Below are 17,067 nucleotides of genomic sequence, written 5' to 3'. Positions count from 1 at the left end.
GGAAAAGGAAGAGCTGGGACTGCAAAACAGGAACATGTTCCTCCTGACTGCCTGTTTCCATCTGTGCCACTGGGGGGAAGAACTGCTGTGGCATGTCGGGCTTTAACACAAGCTCAATAGCTTGACTTGATAAAGATCCCTAGCTCACACATCTTAGTAAACAAATCATCAAAGATTATTGGAGGTTGAGCACTCTTTGTGTGGAATCATAAGCTCTGGTCAAATCAAAAATTGTACTTAGATGAACCAACATCTGGACAGAGCCAGAGTCCCCCTCTATAGTACTCCTAAAGGCTACTTTTTGATGACACCGTGCCTAACGAGAGCTACAGTGTCAAGGTAAACATAAAAGAAACTCTGATCAGTGTTTTAACAGCCTCTGTCTCAAGTGCTGTTTCACAAAAACTGTAAACTTCGCACTTGTATAGCGCACTACTCACCCGTTAGGGTCTCAAGACGCTGTACGCATACCGCTGTGGAACCCCTCCTGGCTTTTCCCTGTGAGACGCCCACTCCTGGACAGCCCCAGGGTGAAGTCCGGCATCCAAACACTGTGAGGGCCATTGTGGAGATTAGGCAAGCTATTGCCCAGATGTTACAGAGTGGGACCCATTAATTAGATTAGGCACCGAGGCAAGAATTATCTGGTCCAAGGGAATTGAGCCCAAGAGCTGCTGAGGTGGGAGTTGAACCCTGGTCCCGGGTCAGATCTCTGCATCAGGGTCTGCCGCTCTAACCATTGTGCCACACTTCTCCACCAAAACATCACAAATGAGGAAATACACACATAAATTAACAAAGTAACATGACGAAATAAAGTTAAACAATATGTATGAACATTTACTAACAATCCTCTCCCTCTTGTTTTCAGTTGTGTTAGAAGTGTATTCAACCCCTTCTGTCAGCGTCCAAACTCAACTAAAAAAACGCCAACAGTGTTACAATACCTCTCTCCGCACACGTGTTCTAGAAACTAATGCATACGTAGACGTACACTTACCAGTATCTCTAATTGGATTAGAGCGACAGAACAATGCTCATCTACCTACACGCGGGTTATGCGTGTGCCACACCATTTCTGTAGCTGCACTACACCACTGCTCTGCAGAAAATGAAGGACTAAAAATCCAAGATGGCGGAAAAGTGCAGCTTGTGATAAGAGGTATACATGTCAAGGGCAGCTGCCGGCCATCTGCATCTGTGCTGGGTCACGTGCTCACAAGGTGTGACTGGGGCTGTAGAGCCGCCCATTGTCCGGCTGCAGACCCCACAGCAGTGCACAGTGGCACTATACATCTTGTACTGCACAATCTTTTACAGACGTTTGTAGTCTGACTGCCGATGGGTCATGACGTTGTCATATACGGTTGTACATCAACAGTAAATGTAAAGGGTACTGAGCAAAGAGTGTGGAACGTAATGTAGATTGTATTAGTTCCTGCAGACTGAGAGCATAAAAGGCATTTCCGATAATGTTGCCATTGATTTACTTCTACCACGTTGTGCTCAGTTCTTTCCTGAACTTACTTTAGAAACGTATTTCTTAAAAAATCTTTTATTGATATTCCCTTTCCACAAAACTAGCTCACGTGACTGCCTCCCATTTCATTGTTCTGTGTCACATAGGAATCGTGAAATGATTCTGGCTTCCTCCTACTGCACTTATCCAAAACATAATGCCACATTATAGCCCATCTGAGATATTAAAATATTATTTCCATTGACAGGAAATCATGGAACACAACAGTTTTTTATTTATTTCTCAAAAAGAGGTGAAAGGTTCTCTTTGCCAGATGTGTGCTGCATGTTCATCAGATGTTTGTGAATTCACAGATGTAGCTGCTCCCTGCCTTCCAGCAATGCGTCTGATCATTAGCCATTCAGATCTGATGTATTGGGATTTGGCATATGTACATTCTGGAATCATTACACCACAACCTATAATAGCAATGGAGCATGCAAGTTATTCTTAGAATTACCAATGAAAAGAAACATTCCTTTCTTCCAGACCTAAATGATTTATCTGGTTGATCATGAAATAAAAACAGCATGGAAATGCTAAAAATTACATTGACCAAATCACGTTCAGGGGACATACTTAGGATAAAAGATATTCATTTGAAAATAATTTGAATTTTTGTAAGACTCCATATGTGCATGCTATATAATTTTTGTCAATTCCCATAATTACATTGAGAATCATGTGTAATGTGCTCATTGTGTGCTCTATGTACAAATATGTAATTTTCTTTGGCGCATGTGCCTTCCCCCTCGAAATACCCCGCACACTCTGCAGCTATGTCCATGGCCTTCAGAGCTCTTGAGAGAAAGGTTGGTGTGTTATCAATGAGTTTGTGGTCTTTTATTTACATCTATTAGAAAAAAGAAACACAAGGGTAGTAAGGGTACAGAATGCCGCACTTAAAGGTAGTAAAACAATTATTTTTAACAAATATCTTAAGAAAGAGCAAAGTCTGGTGCAAACTGGGCGAGTGCCCTACTACCCAAAAGGCACCAAACGGGTAACAAAGTACCCACGGGAAAAACTGGAACGAATTGGCCAAAGCACACAGAATATAGTGTCCAATAGTGCTGCAAGGATAAGGATCCCTGATAGTGTAATGAAAATCAGAGTAAGTATGAGGTTGAAGAAAAGTCCTGGCTCTCATTGGTAGATGATGCCTTTATTCGTGGGTGTTGTAGAACATAGCAACATCGTAGATAGACAGCCATAGTAACATCATAGATAGACAGCCAACACGTGTTTCGTCACACAAGTGACTTCATCAAGGCTGGGCCGTAAGGCTAGAACGCTCAATGTTAATTAGGTATGTGGGCTAGAATAGGTGATATTGATCTTAATAGTTTAGTAAATTGAAAGTAGTATGGCTGCCCGAGGAGCAGCAGGGTTAGTAGGTGTTGGGTACGTAGGTAAGTTCAGGTATAAGCAGGCCCTGATAAGCCATGAGACAAAACCTTGTAGAGGCAGGCCGGAGAGGCAGTTTTATTTACATCTGTTTGCCTCATTGTATTGTATTGTAATGTAATTGTATTTATATAGCGCTTGACGAGCCATTGAAGCACTTGATGATGAGCAGCATGGTAGTGGTTTATTTAGACCCTTTTGGTTAGTGAGTTTAGTCTTGTGTTCTCAGAAGAAGATGGGGGCATTTTAGTTCATGGGAATGATTGGTGGGGTGAACACTTTGGGTACAGAATGCTCCCACTAGGGAATTAGATGGCAAAACTAGAGGGACATTTAGAGGGTAGGCTCATTTGTGACAATGATTGATGGGGCCAATAGAAAGGGTAGAGGGAGCTTCGAAGATCAATTGCAGGTGAGTGAATACCAGTTTGTGACAAGCAAGGGGTTATGAGCATGGGGTCAAGTGATTGGCAATTTACAAAAGTAAATATAGAAAGGTAAGCTAGAGTGCATGCAGTTCTGTGTAGGAGCAGTGCTTTAAGTAGAAATATAGAAGCTCAGGTACTCACTATTTAGAGTGCCTGATTGCTCCTGAGAAGTGCAGATACTCTACCCATTAAATGTATTGCTCCAGTGCTAAGACGTACCGGTACTCCCCCTTTCAAATTAAAGTAGTGCAGGTACTCAGTACCGGAGAGTACCTGCCCATTTAAAGCACTGTGTAGGAGTCAAATAAAGACCAGTCGTTTGGATTAGGAGTCAAATAAGGGGAGGAGGGTATAAAGATGATGGGAAGAATTCAATGGTTATAAGTCGAACTCATTTTTGTTTGTGCAGGAATTATGGAATATAGTGGGAGAACTGTTGCTGGTGTTCATGCAGTCTTGTGCAGGTGACAGTGGAAAACATTTAGATATTTTACTGTAATTTTGTTTCACAAATTATATAGGGAATGGGTGAGAGGAAGACCTGTTGGCAGGTAGGATTGATTGAGCTCTTGCATAAGATCTTGACCGGTTTGGCCACAGCTTCTGTTTGTGGGCAGAACGGGCTTTATTCTTGGGTGTCCCATTTTTGTTGAAAATGGTACGCCAGGGCATCCACGATAGTCAGGCTAGGAAAAACCAGCGCGTAACTAATCTAAATTCTTGATGATTGTCTGTGGTTATTATTTTTACTGGAAGGAAAATCCTTAATTTGGCAGTCTGTATAAAGTGACTGACCTTTCATATGACAAAAGAGGCAATGTGGTGAAAGGGGACTTGCCCTACTTCTGTTGTTTCAGCTAGAACTGCGCCATGGTGCATATTTAATAGTTTTCATTTTCAATCTTATTGTAGCTCTTCTCTGACCTGTAAGCTCTGCTAAAAACACCTTGTACATATGTCACCGCAAGTTAGCTTTCTTTCTGATCCCCTCTGTGCGATGCCTTCCCACTCTTCTCCTTCCACCGCTCTCACTTTCAGCATAAAGTCTTTCATCTCAAACAATAGTAGCCAATAGGTGTCATTTCCTGTCCTAGACAACTCCTAATTCAGGCTCCCTGAATGTTGGCTCGAGCCAGTTGATTATGTCTTCTGGAAACTGCAGTTCAGGTTTGCCCGGAGAGAGCAGAGCCTTTGCATGCCTTGTTCATCAAAGAACTCTGGCCTTGGTCTTACATCCAGGACCAGGTATATTCTGGGCACTTTAAAGACATTTTGAGGAAAAATTAAATTATCCATTCCTACTTTAAAGCTGGTAATAATTTATCAAGGTTGCCTTGCAGATTCCTCGGCACTTGGTCCCATCCTGCTGACCCCTCAATTTGCAAAGATATGACCCGCTATCTGCCTTTATTAGCATTAGAAGATGAAAGTACGCTGAGCCCTGCCATGCACAAAAAATCAAACTGCCCCCACCACTTTTGTGTTCGCAATGTCTCGGGCAAAAAATCCTGGTAGGTGGGCATTTGGCCCCTCCTGTCCCACCTTTTCAGTATAAAGAAATGACCCACAATTTGCTATTTGCTAAACTGTGAGTGCCCCGTTGCGTCAAAATCAGGGTCCAGGCTAAACCCTGTCAGCCTCAAAACATCACGTTGCACAGGCAAAGATACATTGTGACTGCCAGACGTCGTTGTTACTTCACATTCAGGACAGAATCCAATTGACATTAATTAATATTTTATTAAAAACATTGGTATTATCAGACTTTGCACAGATAATTTCTACTTTCACACTGCAAAACACCACATGCACCCTGACATCCCATCCCTAGCGTTCTTGCATCCCATTGGCAACACAATCCCGTTCTACCATCCTATATGCTCCAAAGTAGCCACCAATGCTGATGGCGGTTGATGACATTCTTTCGGTCATTGATAATGGTGATCCGTGTATCTTGGTTCTTCCTGACGTATTGGTGGCCTGTCTCAGTTAAAACGCTCCAATCACAGACATTGGGTCACCTAAATCCTATGTTCGAGATAGGATGAACAACTCATGCGCCTTTGTGAAGTCTGCATAAGTTTTTGGGCCAAATAGGCGTAGTGCCATATTGCTAAGCAAAGCAGCAGTATGTCCCTCTCTAATAGCAGTGAACATTTTATGCTAATCCCTTGTCAATTTGCATAGATTTTATGGGTTTTTATCATGCATTGCTTTGAGTGTAAGTATGCATGACAGACACCGAATCTCAGATTAGCAGGAGCACAGCTTTCTTTTGAGAAGAATAAAGAATGACCTTGAAATGATACAAGAAATGTAAACTATCAGACGCTGGGCTAAGTACTTATAAATCTTCACTTAGGGGTGCTAAGTACATAAATGAGACTAATTTATCAGAAGCGTGAGAGCAGACCAGACCATTTTTCACATGGGCGCAGTACGACAAGAAAAATACCAGTAAATAAAGCTTCATGTCATCAGCTATTACAGTATTTTAAATCAACTTTTTAGCTAATTTCTCCCCTATGTAGAAGAAACAATTTGTAAAGCTAGAATCCTACAAATTGCCAACAATCCCTGTTGCATGTGAAATTGCATAGGGTTCTGGCTTTGCTCCCTTGCAGTCTAACCTCTACAAGAACCACTGAGGGTACACCTTAGGAAATACATTGAAATTCACTAATACGCAGAAGAGGCTATAATGTGTCTGAAGCGATGTTGGCTTATGAGAGCCTTAAACCCAGATCCTGCCCGGATCTCATTCAAACCTAGATGTCTACAATATATCTTGAAATTAACAAACCAAAGTCTGAGTTTATCTCCTGAATGAAAAAAAACTGCAAACTCCTCTTCCAACTTTAGATCAACAATCTAGATTTAGATGCTTTTTCCCTGTGCTTTATCCTCCTCACTTTGCTTTCTCATGGACTCATCTTTATTCTTCAAAGATCTTCTCTAGAAAAAGTCACTAGCCTGGGTCCAGCTTAAATTATTACACAAAATTAATATGTTATTCCCCACTACAAACATCTTATACGCAGTCCCTGCTTTTATCTGGTTTTACATAGAATGGGGGAATACATTACTCAAAGGTCTTTCTGAATCCATTTGAATCCAATTACAGCAGTTTCTCATGAAGCAGAATGATTAACAATAACCAAAGTAGGTTTGAGACAATTTCCCCTACCTCGAGCTGTTTTGGCTCCCTCTCAATGACAGAATCCACTATAAAATGTGCAACTTGTTGCACAAAACATTTCTTCTGATAAAACCTGATTACCTGGCATCTAAACTCAAAGCATCTGGTACCATACAGACTACAAGGAGCACATATTCGAAATTCAAAAGACTTTAAAAAACACGTCAATGTGTATTTTTTGACAAAAGCCTCAAGACACTGTTTTGGCCTCACCTTGAACCTCAGACTTTCTAGCTCAAAAGTGCAATTTAGGAAGATCTTAAAACCCATCTCTTTACAACCTTCTTACCATCCAACACAGTACCTTCTCACCTTTCCTACCCTGCCCTCTGAAGTAATACTTTTTCTTTTTCTCCATTTATTCAGATTGCATAACTTTGCATTGTAATTAAACTAGCATGTTTCTCGCATGTGGGATATGTATCAAGTTTGCTATGTACAGTGTTGTATTAGCCTGGGGGGCTAAAGTCTGTGCTTTATAAACACTCTTAATAAAATAAAAATATAAAATGCATCGCTTATTGCCCTCTTACATAACAAATATAACAAAAATAATAAATTAATAAATATAGAAAAAATACATGCATTGCTGTCCATTTTTCATTGCAAATGTGGGGCATGAAATTTCCTTTATGGTATTCACAGTAAGCATATGTGAAACTTAAGCAACTCTACCATTTCTGCATCCACCTGCCCTGACTGGAAAAATGGAAGAATGCAGGCAAAAGGCCCTGCAAAACAAGAATTTCTCATTTCGGGCATCATTTCGGGCATTGAGGAATGCAACTTATGAGGACTTCGTGTGCCACCCAGCACGAGGGCAGGCTATTAGTAACTAGTCAGCTAATTACAATGGCAGGCCTCTGACAGTGCTCTTCAAAGACACTTTTCTAACACAGGAGTTTGTATATGACGCCTGCCTCCCGCAAGTACTCTGAAGGTAGGTGCTGTACGTAGACTTCCCTTTGAGGAAAACTGCTTCGAAGTCCACTCATAGGGATTCAGGCAGTGTAGTTACCTTCATGCTAACTCCATTAAGGTAAACTCACTATTTACCTTAATGCTAGCAGCAATAAGGTAATTACACGGCCCAGCCCTCATAAAGCTTTGAAAAGCAAGTGTGCCTTCTCAGGTTTTCTTCTGCCCATAAAGCAGCAGATCAGCCCCAGGTCTGCTCCCCATGTGATAAAAAAGGGTGAAATTCCCATGTTTTGCTTACTGCATGGGTGTGTAACCCACAACTATACTACTTGGGTTTCTGTAAAACTGAAACACAAAGGTGGCATCCATTGAACGAATACAACTTCAGCCAAATTAAACGCTACTATATGTAAGGGGAACTTTTGATTGGCTTTATGGAAGTGTTATCTATTTTAAGGCTTTTTACATTCTGCTTTGGAAGCATTGATAACTCAGTGATGATTTGACTTTACAGGTCCACTACGCTGGAGCTGCGGACAGTGTGGTTCAGTTCATGTTCTATCAACCCATCATCCACCGGTGGAGGGAGACCGATTACTTCCCATGCTCAGCATCATGTGGTGGAGGTAACTAGGCAATATACTCAAAAGCCACAGTCATGAGTTCAATAAGCCTGTAGTTAAAGAACTACCATTTAACGCATACATTGACTGAACAGCCTTGTATTTACGGTATTCATAGGTACAGTATACTCTATGTACTGTTCTTGTAAATTGGAAGTGGGAGCCTAATCTGAGAGCTTCCTCTGCTCTTGAGAATGCACAGTGGGGCAGGACAGTAAACACCTCTGGACCAAATTTTGATCCTGAAATTTAAAAAATATTTATTTGTGGATGAATATAATTTATCTCAATGACATTGCAGAATCTGATTGAGAAGTACGAAGGTCATTTTCGCCTACTTTCCAATATAGTTCCAGGGTATTATCCCCATCGAGAATGACTGTATTTGTTAAGAGGAACTGACATGAGCGAGTCTAATTAATGTTTCTGCTACATTACAACTGATAGTTAAACCTCAACATTGTGACATACAAGCACTAAGGAAATCTGGATCAGCCTCCTCTTCCCATTTGTAGATACATTGTTAAATCCTCATGAGGTAGCTGTTCCTGCCTGATGCAGCAATCATTCTAGAAGGGAAGTACCGGCTGTGTATCAAAATGTTAAAGTCACAAACAAATGGTAGTCAAGCAACTTGTACATTAAAAAAAAGATATAAAATGCTTGAACTGTGGGTAGGGAACATGTTGAAATAAGCAGTTGCTGCATCATCCAAGATGAAAATATAGGTTGACTAGTTAAAAATGGTTCCTACTAAATCCCTATAGTTTCATTTGTGTTTGTGGCCATGCAGTGAACGGTATGTAGAACATTCCGGTGATTCCAGTTGCATGTTGAACCATTTATATAACTATGAACCTAGGTTGGATGTTTTTTCTAACCAGTAGTACCTATCCTATTTTATCGATAGGACAAATAAAGTGCAATATCCAAAACAAATATACTGCACGTCTTAAAGTGGCCGGGATCAAAAGTCAACAGTAACATCTCAAGCTCAAACATTTGTAGACTTCTGATTGATGACAAGCTTCACTTTTATAAAAAATAACAGTGATTGGTAAACAAATGGCATGTCTCTAACAGATTGGCGTAGATATGTAAGCCATCTCTCAAAATTAAGGTGGTCATTTTGATGGTGGCGGTAATGACCGTATCGCTGGTGGTGGCGGTAATTACCGCCAACGGCATGGCGGTGCAGACTGCCATATAAAGATAACAGTGTTGAACTGGCTGCAAAGCAGCCAGTTCACTACTACTCCCCGCCAGGCCTGAATTGACCGCCTGGCCGACGGTAGCCACTTTCGACCTGGCGGTAGAGCCCAGACCGCCTATGGGATAATGGTCCCATTTCCACCTGGCGGAAAGCATACTGGTGACAGGAATGCTCATTCCTGTCACCAGTATGTGACATGCTAGCCCCCCGCCACAACCCCCATATACTCCCCAAGCCCCTGGACACCCCCCACCCTGAACCCTGAAATCCTCCCCCCCACCTCACCTCCCCCGATCACCCTGTAGGCCCTCCCTAACCCCCCCTCACCATCCCCCAACCCACACCTCTGTTTAGGCCCCCCACAGCCCCAGCCCCCACATACACATACATGCTTCCATAGACATACACATGCAGGTCATACACGCAGACACACATCTCCCCCTTCACATAAACACACGCACAGCCCCATGCACGCACTCACTCACTCAACACACAACCCGCTCACCCCTGTTCCCTCTCGGGCGGCACTTAGCTGTTCCATGGTGCTGCTCCAGGAGGGAAAAGGCTCCTAGGATGCTGCTCCACCGGCATCACCGCGTCTCCATACACCGCCACGCCTATGACTGCATCATTTTAGGCTTGCCGGTATCTGGACTGACGTGGCGGTGAGGGTGGAGCAGCACCCACTCCCGCCACCGACCGCTAGCATGGCGGCCCCCACCTCCATCAATGGTGGTGAGGCTCCGGGCGTCAAAATATGGCGAGATGCCTGCCGCCGCCACTGGCGGTCTTCCGCCGGCACAGTTGTCGGCGGAGCATCCTGCTGTGTTCTAAATGAGGGCCTAAGTGTTAAATCTACAAACAGATTTGGTGCTACACAAAATACCGCAAAGGATATATTGAATACCTCATAAAATGAAAAAACTTGGTATTCTGGAAAAAGGAAGGTGATGGAGATGTTCCCTCATTGCAGTCTGGTGGAAAGGTGTAAATGGTAAAATTAACTGTTGTTCAACAGAACCACAGTGCTGACAGCCAGGAACCTTCTTTTTAATGACACAATTGATTAGCTACACTTGGGAAAAAGGCAGAAACTGCTTCATAACAAGAAGGGGTAATATGATGACTAAAGTAATAGTCCAAAAAGTTGAAGTGAATCGTCAAACCTCAATCAGAACATGGATACCCAAAATGGAGAAAGAAAAAATTCTCACTACTGGAATAAATACAATTAAACCTCAAGGGGCAAGAAGAGAAATTTTAATTCAGATGGAAATTCTGTCTAGAACTATGTTATTTCTGGTCACCATTTTGGTCTGATCCTTTTCATCTAACATTATTTGTATTATATTGAAACACTCCTAAACATAGCATAATAGCATACTTTTGGCTGGACATGAGGTGCATTACATTTGCAATTTGTAACCCATGTTTAACACTTTCATTGATGTCATTGAAGGACACAGTGTTACTCTATTTAATAGTAGCATGATTTTTTTTAACTGAAACATATTTTGAATTGAGGTGATTTTATGTAACACAACCTCAACAGATTTGTAGACTTTAATGTAAGCTCATTAGCAATTTCTCATATTTTAAATGTAATTGAAAATCACAAAGTAGATTGGGATTGGTAAAGCCTTAAGTTCAGTTAGTTTTCACACACTCAGAAGATCTATTTTTATTTATTTTATACATTCAGCACTATGATGTATCCTCTTTACACATATATAGAAAACATGTATTCTGTATAAACAGAACTATGGGCCAGATGTAGGAAGCCTTTTGCGCCTCGCAAACGGCGAAAAACGCAGTTTGCGAGGCGCAAAAGGCTGAACGCGATGCAGAATCACATTTTGCGAGTCGGTACCGACTCGCAAAATGTGATTCCGACTCGCAAATAGGAAGGGGTGTTCCCTTCCTATTTGCGACCGCATCGCGATGTAGAGTTGCTTTGTGACCGCGAAAACGGTCGCAAACCAACTTGCAGTTACCATCCACTTGAAGTGGGTGGTAACTCATTCGCAAAAGGGAGGACCCCTTCCCCTTTGTGAATGCCCACAAAAATATTTTTTCAGAGCGGGCAGTGGTCCTATAAGGAAAACGGGCTGCAAAGAGAAAAAAAAACTGCTTTATTAAAAAAGCAGTCGCAGACATGGTGGTCTGCTGTCTCCAGCAGGCCACCATCCCCGTGAGTGCCTACACTCGCAATGGGGTCGCAAACTGCGACCCACCTCATGAATATTCATGAGGTGGGTCTTTACGACCCCATAGCAAGTCGCAGAAGGTGTCTGAGACACCTTTCTGCATCTCGGATTGCGAGTCGCTATGACTCGGAAATTGCAAGTCGCAATCGGATACCTACCTACATCTGGCCCTATTACTCTTATTACTATGTCGATAGTATTTTAAATGTAGGAAGAAATGAGAGGCTCATGCCACAGTTTGCTGTAATGTGGACCCATCATTTCACCAATGGAAATGTGGTAGAAGATGGCCACAGAAAAATCTTGGAAAGGGGGAAAACATTTGTAAGACACTGCTCAAGTATTGACTTCCATTGCAGTTAGCCAATCATGAGGGAAATCCGTTATGGTGTGATGACACTGTACCTGGTAATTTTTATAGTGCACTTTAATTCTGAATAAAGTATTACATCAGGATAACCAAAAAACCCTGCAATAAGTTCCTTTGACATGTACATCCTTGTTTGTACGAGAATCATTTTTTTACACAATAATAAGAATATCCGGCAAAAGGATGGTTGTGCCTAGCACATGTCTGATTGGGAGTAATCACTAATCTTCCAATCAACGCAAGCTGCAGATGAGGCAATGTCACCGAGATACTGAGATAGCCTGGTTGATCATTGGTTGTAAGTTGTAGTGCAGTCTAAATTTTAAAGTTTAAATACCAGTTGTATCCTTAAGAAGAACATAAAACAAGCACCTGTTGTACAAGATAATGGCACCTTGCATAACTTGTTTGCATTAGACTTTAGAATGTCATTAGGAATACATTTGGCATAGTACCCATGTGTTAATGCCAGGTATTAAGCTGGATGGTTTAAAATATTTTGTGTAGTACTGCTCATTAGCATGAGATCAGTATTTGGCTGCAAGACTTAGATTCACAGAAAAAAGTACAACATGTTCTGAATTCTCTTCTACTGCATTTAATGTACACAATTGGATTAGAAAAGCTGTTTTGTGAGGTATAACAAAAATACGTCTAATTATAACCCTACTAGCATTTTGCTACTGCTACAATGGCATGATTCAGTATTTTGAGCTCAAACTGGGGATGTCAGAAATATCTGGATTTACTTCATGAGGCTGAGTAAAAAAGTTCACTAGTGTCATGAAAATTAGCACACACCCAGCTACAAGAATGTAGCATGATAGAGAAAGAGGGGTTAACCATGGAGCTTTGGTGCACATTGTTGTCAGTTGGTGGACAGCACGTTTGAGTACAGGGGAGCCAGTGAGTATGAGGAGTGGGACAACAGGCGGGCAGGCAGTTCTTAGTAATAAACTGGGCTACGGAGAGAAAAGATAAAAAATGAGGGGATTGCAGACCCTCAGGAGGGTGAATTGTAGAGGGGATTTTGATCAGAGGGTGTTCAGATATTAGGGGTTTCAGTATAAGAGGGTTTTTGAGTAGATAGTTCCTGACTCCTCCAGGAAGTGTAGAAGTTATGTAACCTCCTGTATCTGGACAAAGATGGGGTTCCAGATCAATAGTGCATCCTCCCTGCAATTTTGTGGTCTTGAGCCTGGCTATAATGTCACTGCAGGCATTGTGCAAACCATTGCAGGTCTTAATCTTGACTGTCTGTAAGCATGTTGAACATGAATTTACCAATTAGTAAAAAATAAAGTCAGTTTTATGTGTGATGTGAGCGGCCAATTGAGTTCTTTGTGGACAGAGGGACCTCTGTCATACTCGGGAAATACTTAAGTCAGGTAAGTTGCCGAATGAAGGAGAATTTTCAGAGGGGTCACAGGGACACCAACTAGAAGAGTGTTGCCTCAGTCAAGGTGAGAAAGGATCAGAGTTTGAATAGCAATCCTGAAAGTCTTGTTCTGACACAAACACTTTCAGTTTTGGGGGCAGCATTAGTTGCTGCCAGGCACCGTAGAGTCTTGAAGCTGAGGTTGGTGCCTATGTAGAAACTCAGGCACTTGGTGCTGTCAGCAAGTTAATGAGTGATGTTTTCAGTAGTCACGGAAGAGAGCGAACTTCGCAGCGATGACCACTATTTTTGTCTTTGTAGAATTGAGAATAAAGCTGGTCTTTGGCATCACTGTTTGAATCGGTATTGTGAGAAAAGACCTTAAGATAAAACTTGATCTCATCGGCCAAGGGATGTATATTTCATGTTTTGTTTCCCAGCAGTACTTTAAGGGAGCTCCATTTGCCGGTTGAATATTACCACAAAGAGGATGGAATTTTCAGGATCACTGCATATTACAGGGATGGGCTCAAAACTGAAGCGTTCATATGAATTCATGAGCAATGGCAGCAAGATGCCATCAAAGCCCATATTGGAACTTAGGAAATGAGAGCTATTTGGTTGTTTATGTTGAAGGCTGCAAAGAGGTTAGCAGGATAAGGACACTTGTGCCTCTGATATCAGAGATTTGGAGTACTTTGTTAAATTTTTATTTACTACTTAAATGGATCATATCTTAATACTCCATAATGCTATGAAACCAGACTTTTAGTTATGGAGAAGACCATTGCTCTTGATTTTCATATGGAGCGGAGCTGGATAGCAGCTGCTTTTGTGGTAAACTAGCCCATAAATTGTAGGTGGGTGTTTATGTGGCAATGTTTAAGGTTGCTTGGCTAAAGTCTTGATAGAAATTTGGAAGATGCATTTGATGTAGGAGGTCTTGAAAATACTGAGCATTGGTGTGAGAGTTACCCCAGCGACATAATTCACTATTGAAGCGGAGAGGATGTCCTCAAATGCAGTGACTCTCATTGAGTGGAGCAGACTTGTCAGACCATCAGCAGAGAGGATGTTGAAAGCAGACGATACCTATTAGCTATGAGATGGTAGAATCTTGAGGAGATGACCATATATTATCAGGTCATTGCTTTTGAAGATGTTGCTGCTTAGTGTATGTTTGCCATTGGATTGCTGAAGAGGAGAATGTGCAAGGGCTTTGCTCAGTGCTTTATTGCTTAGGCTTAGGTTGTGTCCAACTCCTGTTGGTGGTCTTGATGATAGTGGTTGTGAGGTAGGTAGCCTTATTCACTATGATGAGCTTCCTGTGCTGTGAGCAGTTCAAAAGTCCTATAATCATCAGTTCTTCTTAGCACTCGCAAACACTGTCATCCAACGGTGTGCTTGCCTCGGTGAGCTCCGGGTTATTTTTTGGAGGAGAGGACCTGATGTTCACGAATCGAAGTTTGAGTAGGGTGTGGTTGTCTGCACATCAACTAGAAGATTTAGTTGAAATCAAAGAGCAACCTGAGCTTTTGGGTCAGAGGTGCAAGGGATGGCAGTGTTTCATGGATTGTATTGGCAGGCAAGCTTGTGAGTTGCCTATGTAGTTTATTTATCAGTTTGTATTGTTAATGCTGGGTTTAGTTATCTGAAGAGGACAGGGGAGAAATGGGGCAGATTTAAGGGAGTTGCTGCTGTTTCTTGGTGAGTTTAGTTGATGTGTCATAGGGTTGGCAATGAGGCTGGTCATAGTGGAGCAAATCAAGTCCAGGCTTTTCCACATCGTGTGTGTTGGCAGTGCACAGAAGATTAGAGAAGGCACCCTCACGGTCTTGACCAGTTAAAATTGTAAAGAAAAATGTTATTTGTACAGGCAGCTGAGGCTGCTTTGATGCTGTCTGTTATCACAAGGCTCATTGCTGAGTTAGTTCCTGGAAGTCACTTGATAAGGTGAAAGGAAATGGTCTGAGTCACTGACACTGGGAAGTGTCAGGAAAGGCCCTCGGAGGAACTAAAGGATGGCTACATGGACAGCCGTGATGCCTCTTCCTCTTGTGTCTGGACAGCTGCTGATGTGTTGGTTGCTACAGTTTTCTGGGACAGTCCTGCGGGTATGGATCGGATATTTTTGACACAATAAAAGGGTTTGTAGGAGACAAATATATGCAAATGTTCTACAGTAATTAGATACATAAAAATAATATTTGCTGATTTTATTTCTTAACATCCGTCGAAAACGCATAGGATGTTTGGACTTACTGTGCTGGCAGTACATACAGCAATCTAAAACTTGCATTTTTTTAATTTTGCTGAAAATATTTTACATTTTCAAACAGCATCTCGCTATGGGGCATTTGAAAATATGTAGGGGCTTTTTACAAGTCCCTTGCGCCACTGGTGGGTCACTTTTTCCCCTATAAAAAGTGACGCAAGGGGGTTGTAAATAAGCCCTGTAGTGCTTCCAAGCTTAGGGCCAGATGTAGGAAAGGATTTGCGAGTCGCAAACGGCAAAAATTGCCGTTTGCCAGTCGCAAATTGCATTTTGCTATGCAGAAATGCATTTTGCGAGTTGGGACCGACTCGCAAAATGCATTTCCGAATCGCAAATAGGAAGGGTTGTTCCCTTCCTATTTGCGATTCGCAGTGGTATGCAATACCATTTGCGACCGCATATGCGGTCGCAAATGGTGTCGCAGTTACCATCCACTTGAAGTGGATGGTAACCCACTCGCAAATTGGAAGGGGTCCCCATGGGACCCTTTCCCCTTTGTGAATGGACCACAAATTATTTTTTCAGGGTAGGTAGTGGTCCAAGGGACCACTACCTGCCCTTAAAAAATATCGAAACTAAAGGTTTCGGATTTTTTTTTACGTGCAGCTGGTTTTCCTTTAAGGAAAACCGGCTACACTTAAAAAAAAAAAAAATGCTTTATTTAAAAGCAGTCACGAACATGGAGGTCTGCTGACTACAGCAGGCCTCCATGTTTGCGAGTGCCCAAAGTCGGTATGGGGCCGCAATTTGCGACCCACCTCATTAATATTAATGAGGTGGGTCTTTGCGACCCCAAACCGACTCGCAGACGGTGTCTGAGACACCGTTCTGCATTGCAAATTGCGACTTGCAATTTGCGAGTCGGAAGGACTCGCAAATTGCAAGTCGCAATTTGCAATTTTGCTACATCTGGCCCTTAGTCTCAGCTTGTTTGGAGGCAGGTAACTTGAAAATGTTGCTTCCTTCAAACTATTTGATGTTCTGAATATATACGAGAAACGATCTGTTAATCGTTTGAAGAGCAGTGACATTTATATTTTTGGATTCTTCACAAATAGAATAAGAGTGCGGTCTTTACATGGTGGTAGTACTTACGTAAACACCTACAAACGTGATTGAAAAAAATACCAACAATTAAATGGTGGTAAACGTCGGGCCCGGTCCATAAAACTATTTTGCAAAATACACGGTCTTGGAATAACGTTCACTACTTAATCATATCAGGCTCTTTTTTGCTTGCCTGCTCCTTTTGATTAAACTGCTTAGGAAGCTTCAAAGTTCCCTGAGAGTATAAACAAAATGGAAGATCCTTTCACACACAGCTCTTAAAGGAGCCTCATCCAGTTAGGAGACATCTCAAGAGCCCTCGCATTAGCCCTCATTGCCAAACGTTGCTGTAGTCAGTTCAGTTTCAAAGTGCTACAACCTCATAAACGTTTTATTTTTCCTAGTCTACATCTATCATTGCCTAAACTCAGTGCGATGTAACTCCTCATTGTCTTGGAGATCACAGCCGGGGTACATCTT

The 17,067-nt window shown here is 42.0% G+C and overlaps 1 protein-coding gene across 1 annotated transcript in view; it reads left to right on the top strand.

Annotated features, from left to right (window-relative positions):
• ADAMTSL1 (ADAMTS like 1) overlaps positions 1-17,067 on the top strand; it is a 731,427-nt gene that overhangs the window by 369,849 nt on the left and 344,511 nt on the right. Inside the window, exon 8 of the mRNA XM_069239462.1 lies at positions 7,989-8,100. Coding sequence (XP_069095563.1) covers positions 7,989-8,100 — 112 coding nt within the window. The remainder of the gene's footprint in view (positions 1-7,988; positions 8,101-17,067) is intronic.

Source organism: Pleurodeles waltl, chromosome 1_2 (genome assembly GCF_031143425.1).
Source record: "Pleurodeles waltl isolate 20211129_DDA chromosome 1_2, aPleWal1.hap1.20221129, whole genome shotgun sequence".
In the NCBI taxonomy this organism is placed as follows: domain Eukaryota; kingdom Metazoa; phylum Chordata; class Amphibia; order Caudata; family Salamandridae; genus Pleurodeles; species Pleurodeles waltl.
Note: the sequence above shows the minus strand (reverse complement) of the source record. Positions and strands in the feature narration are given on the sequence as shown.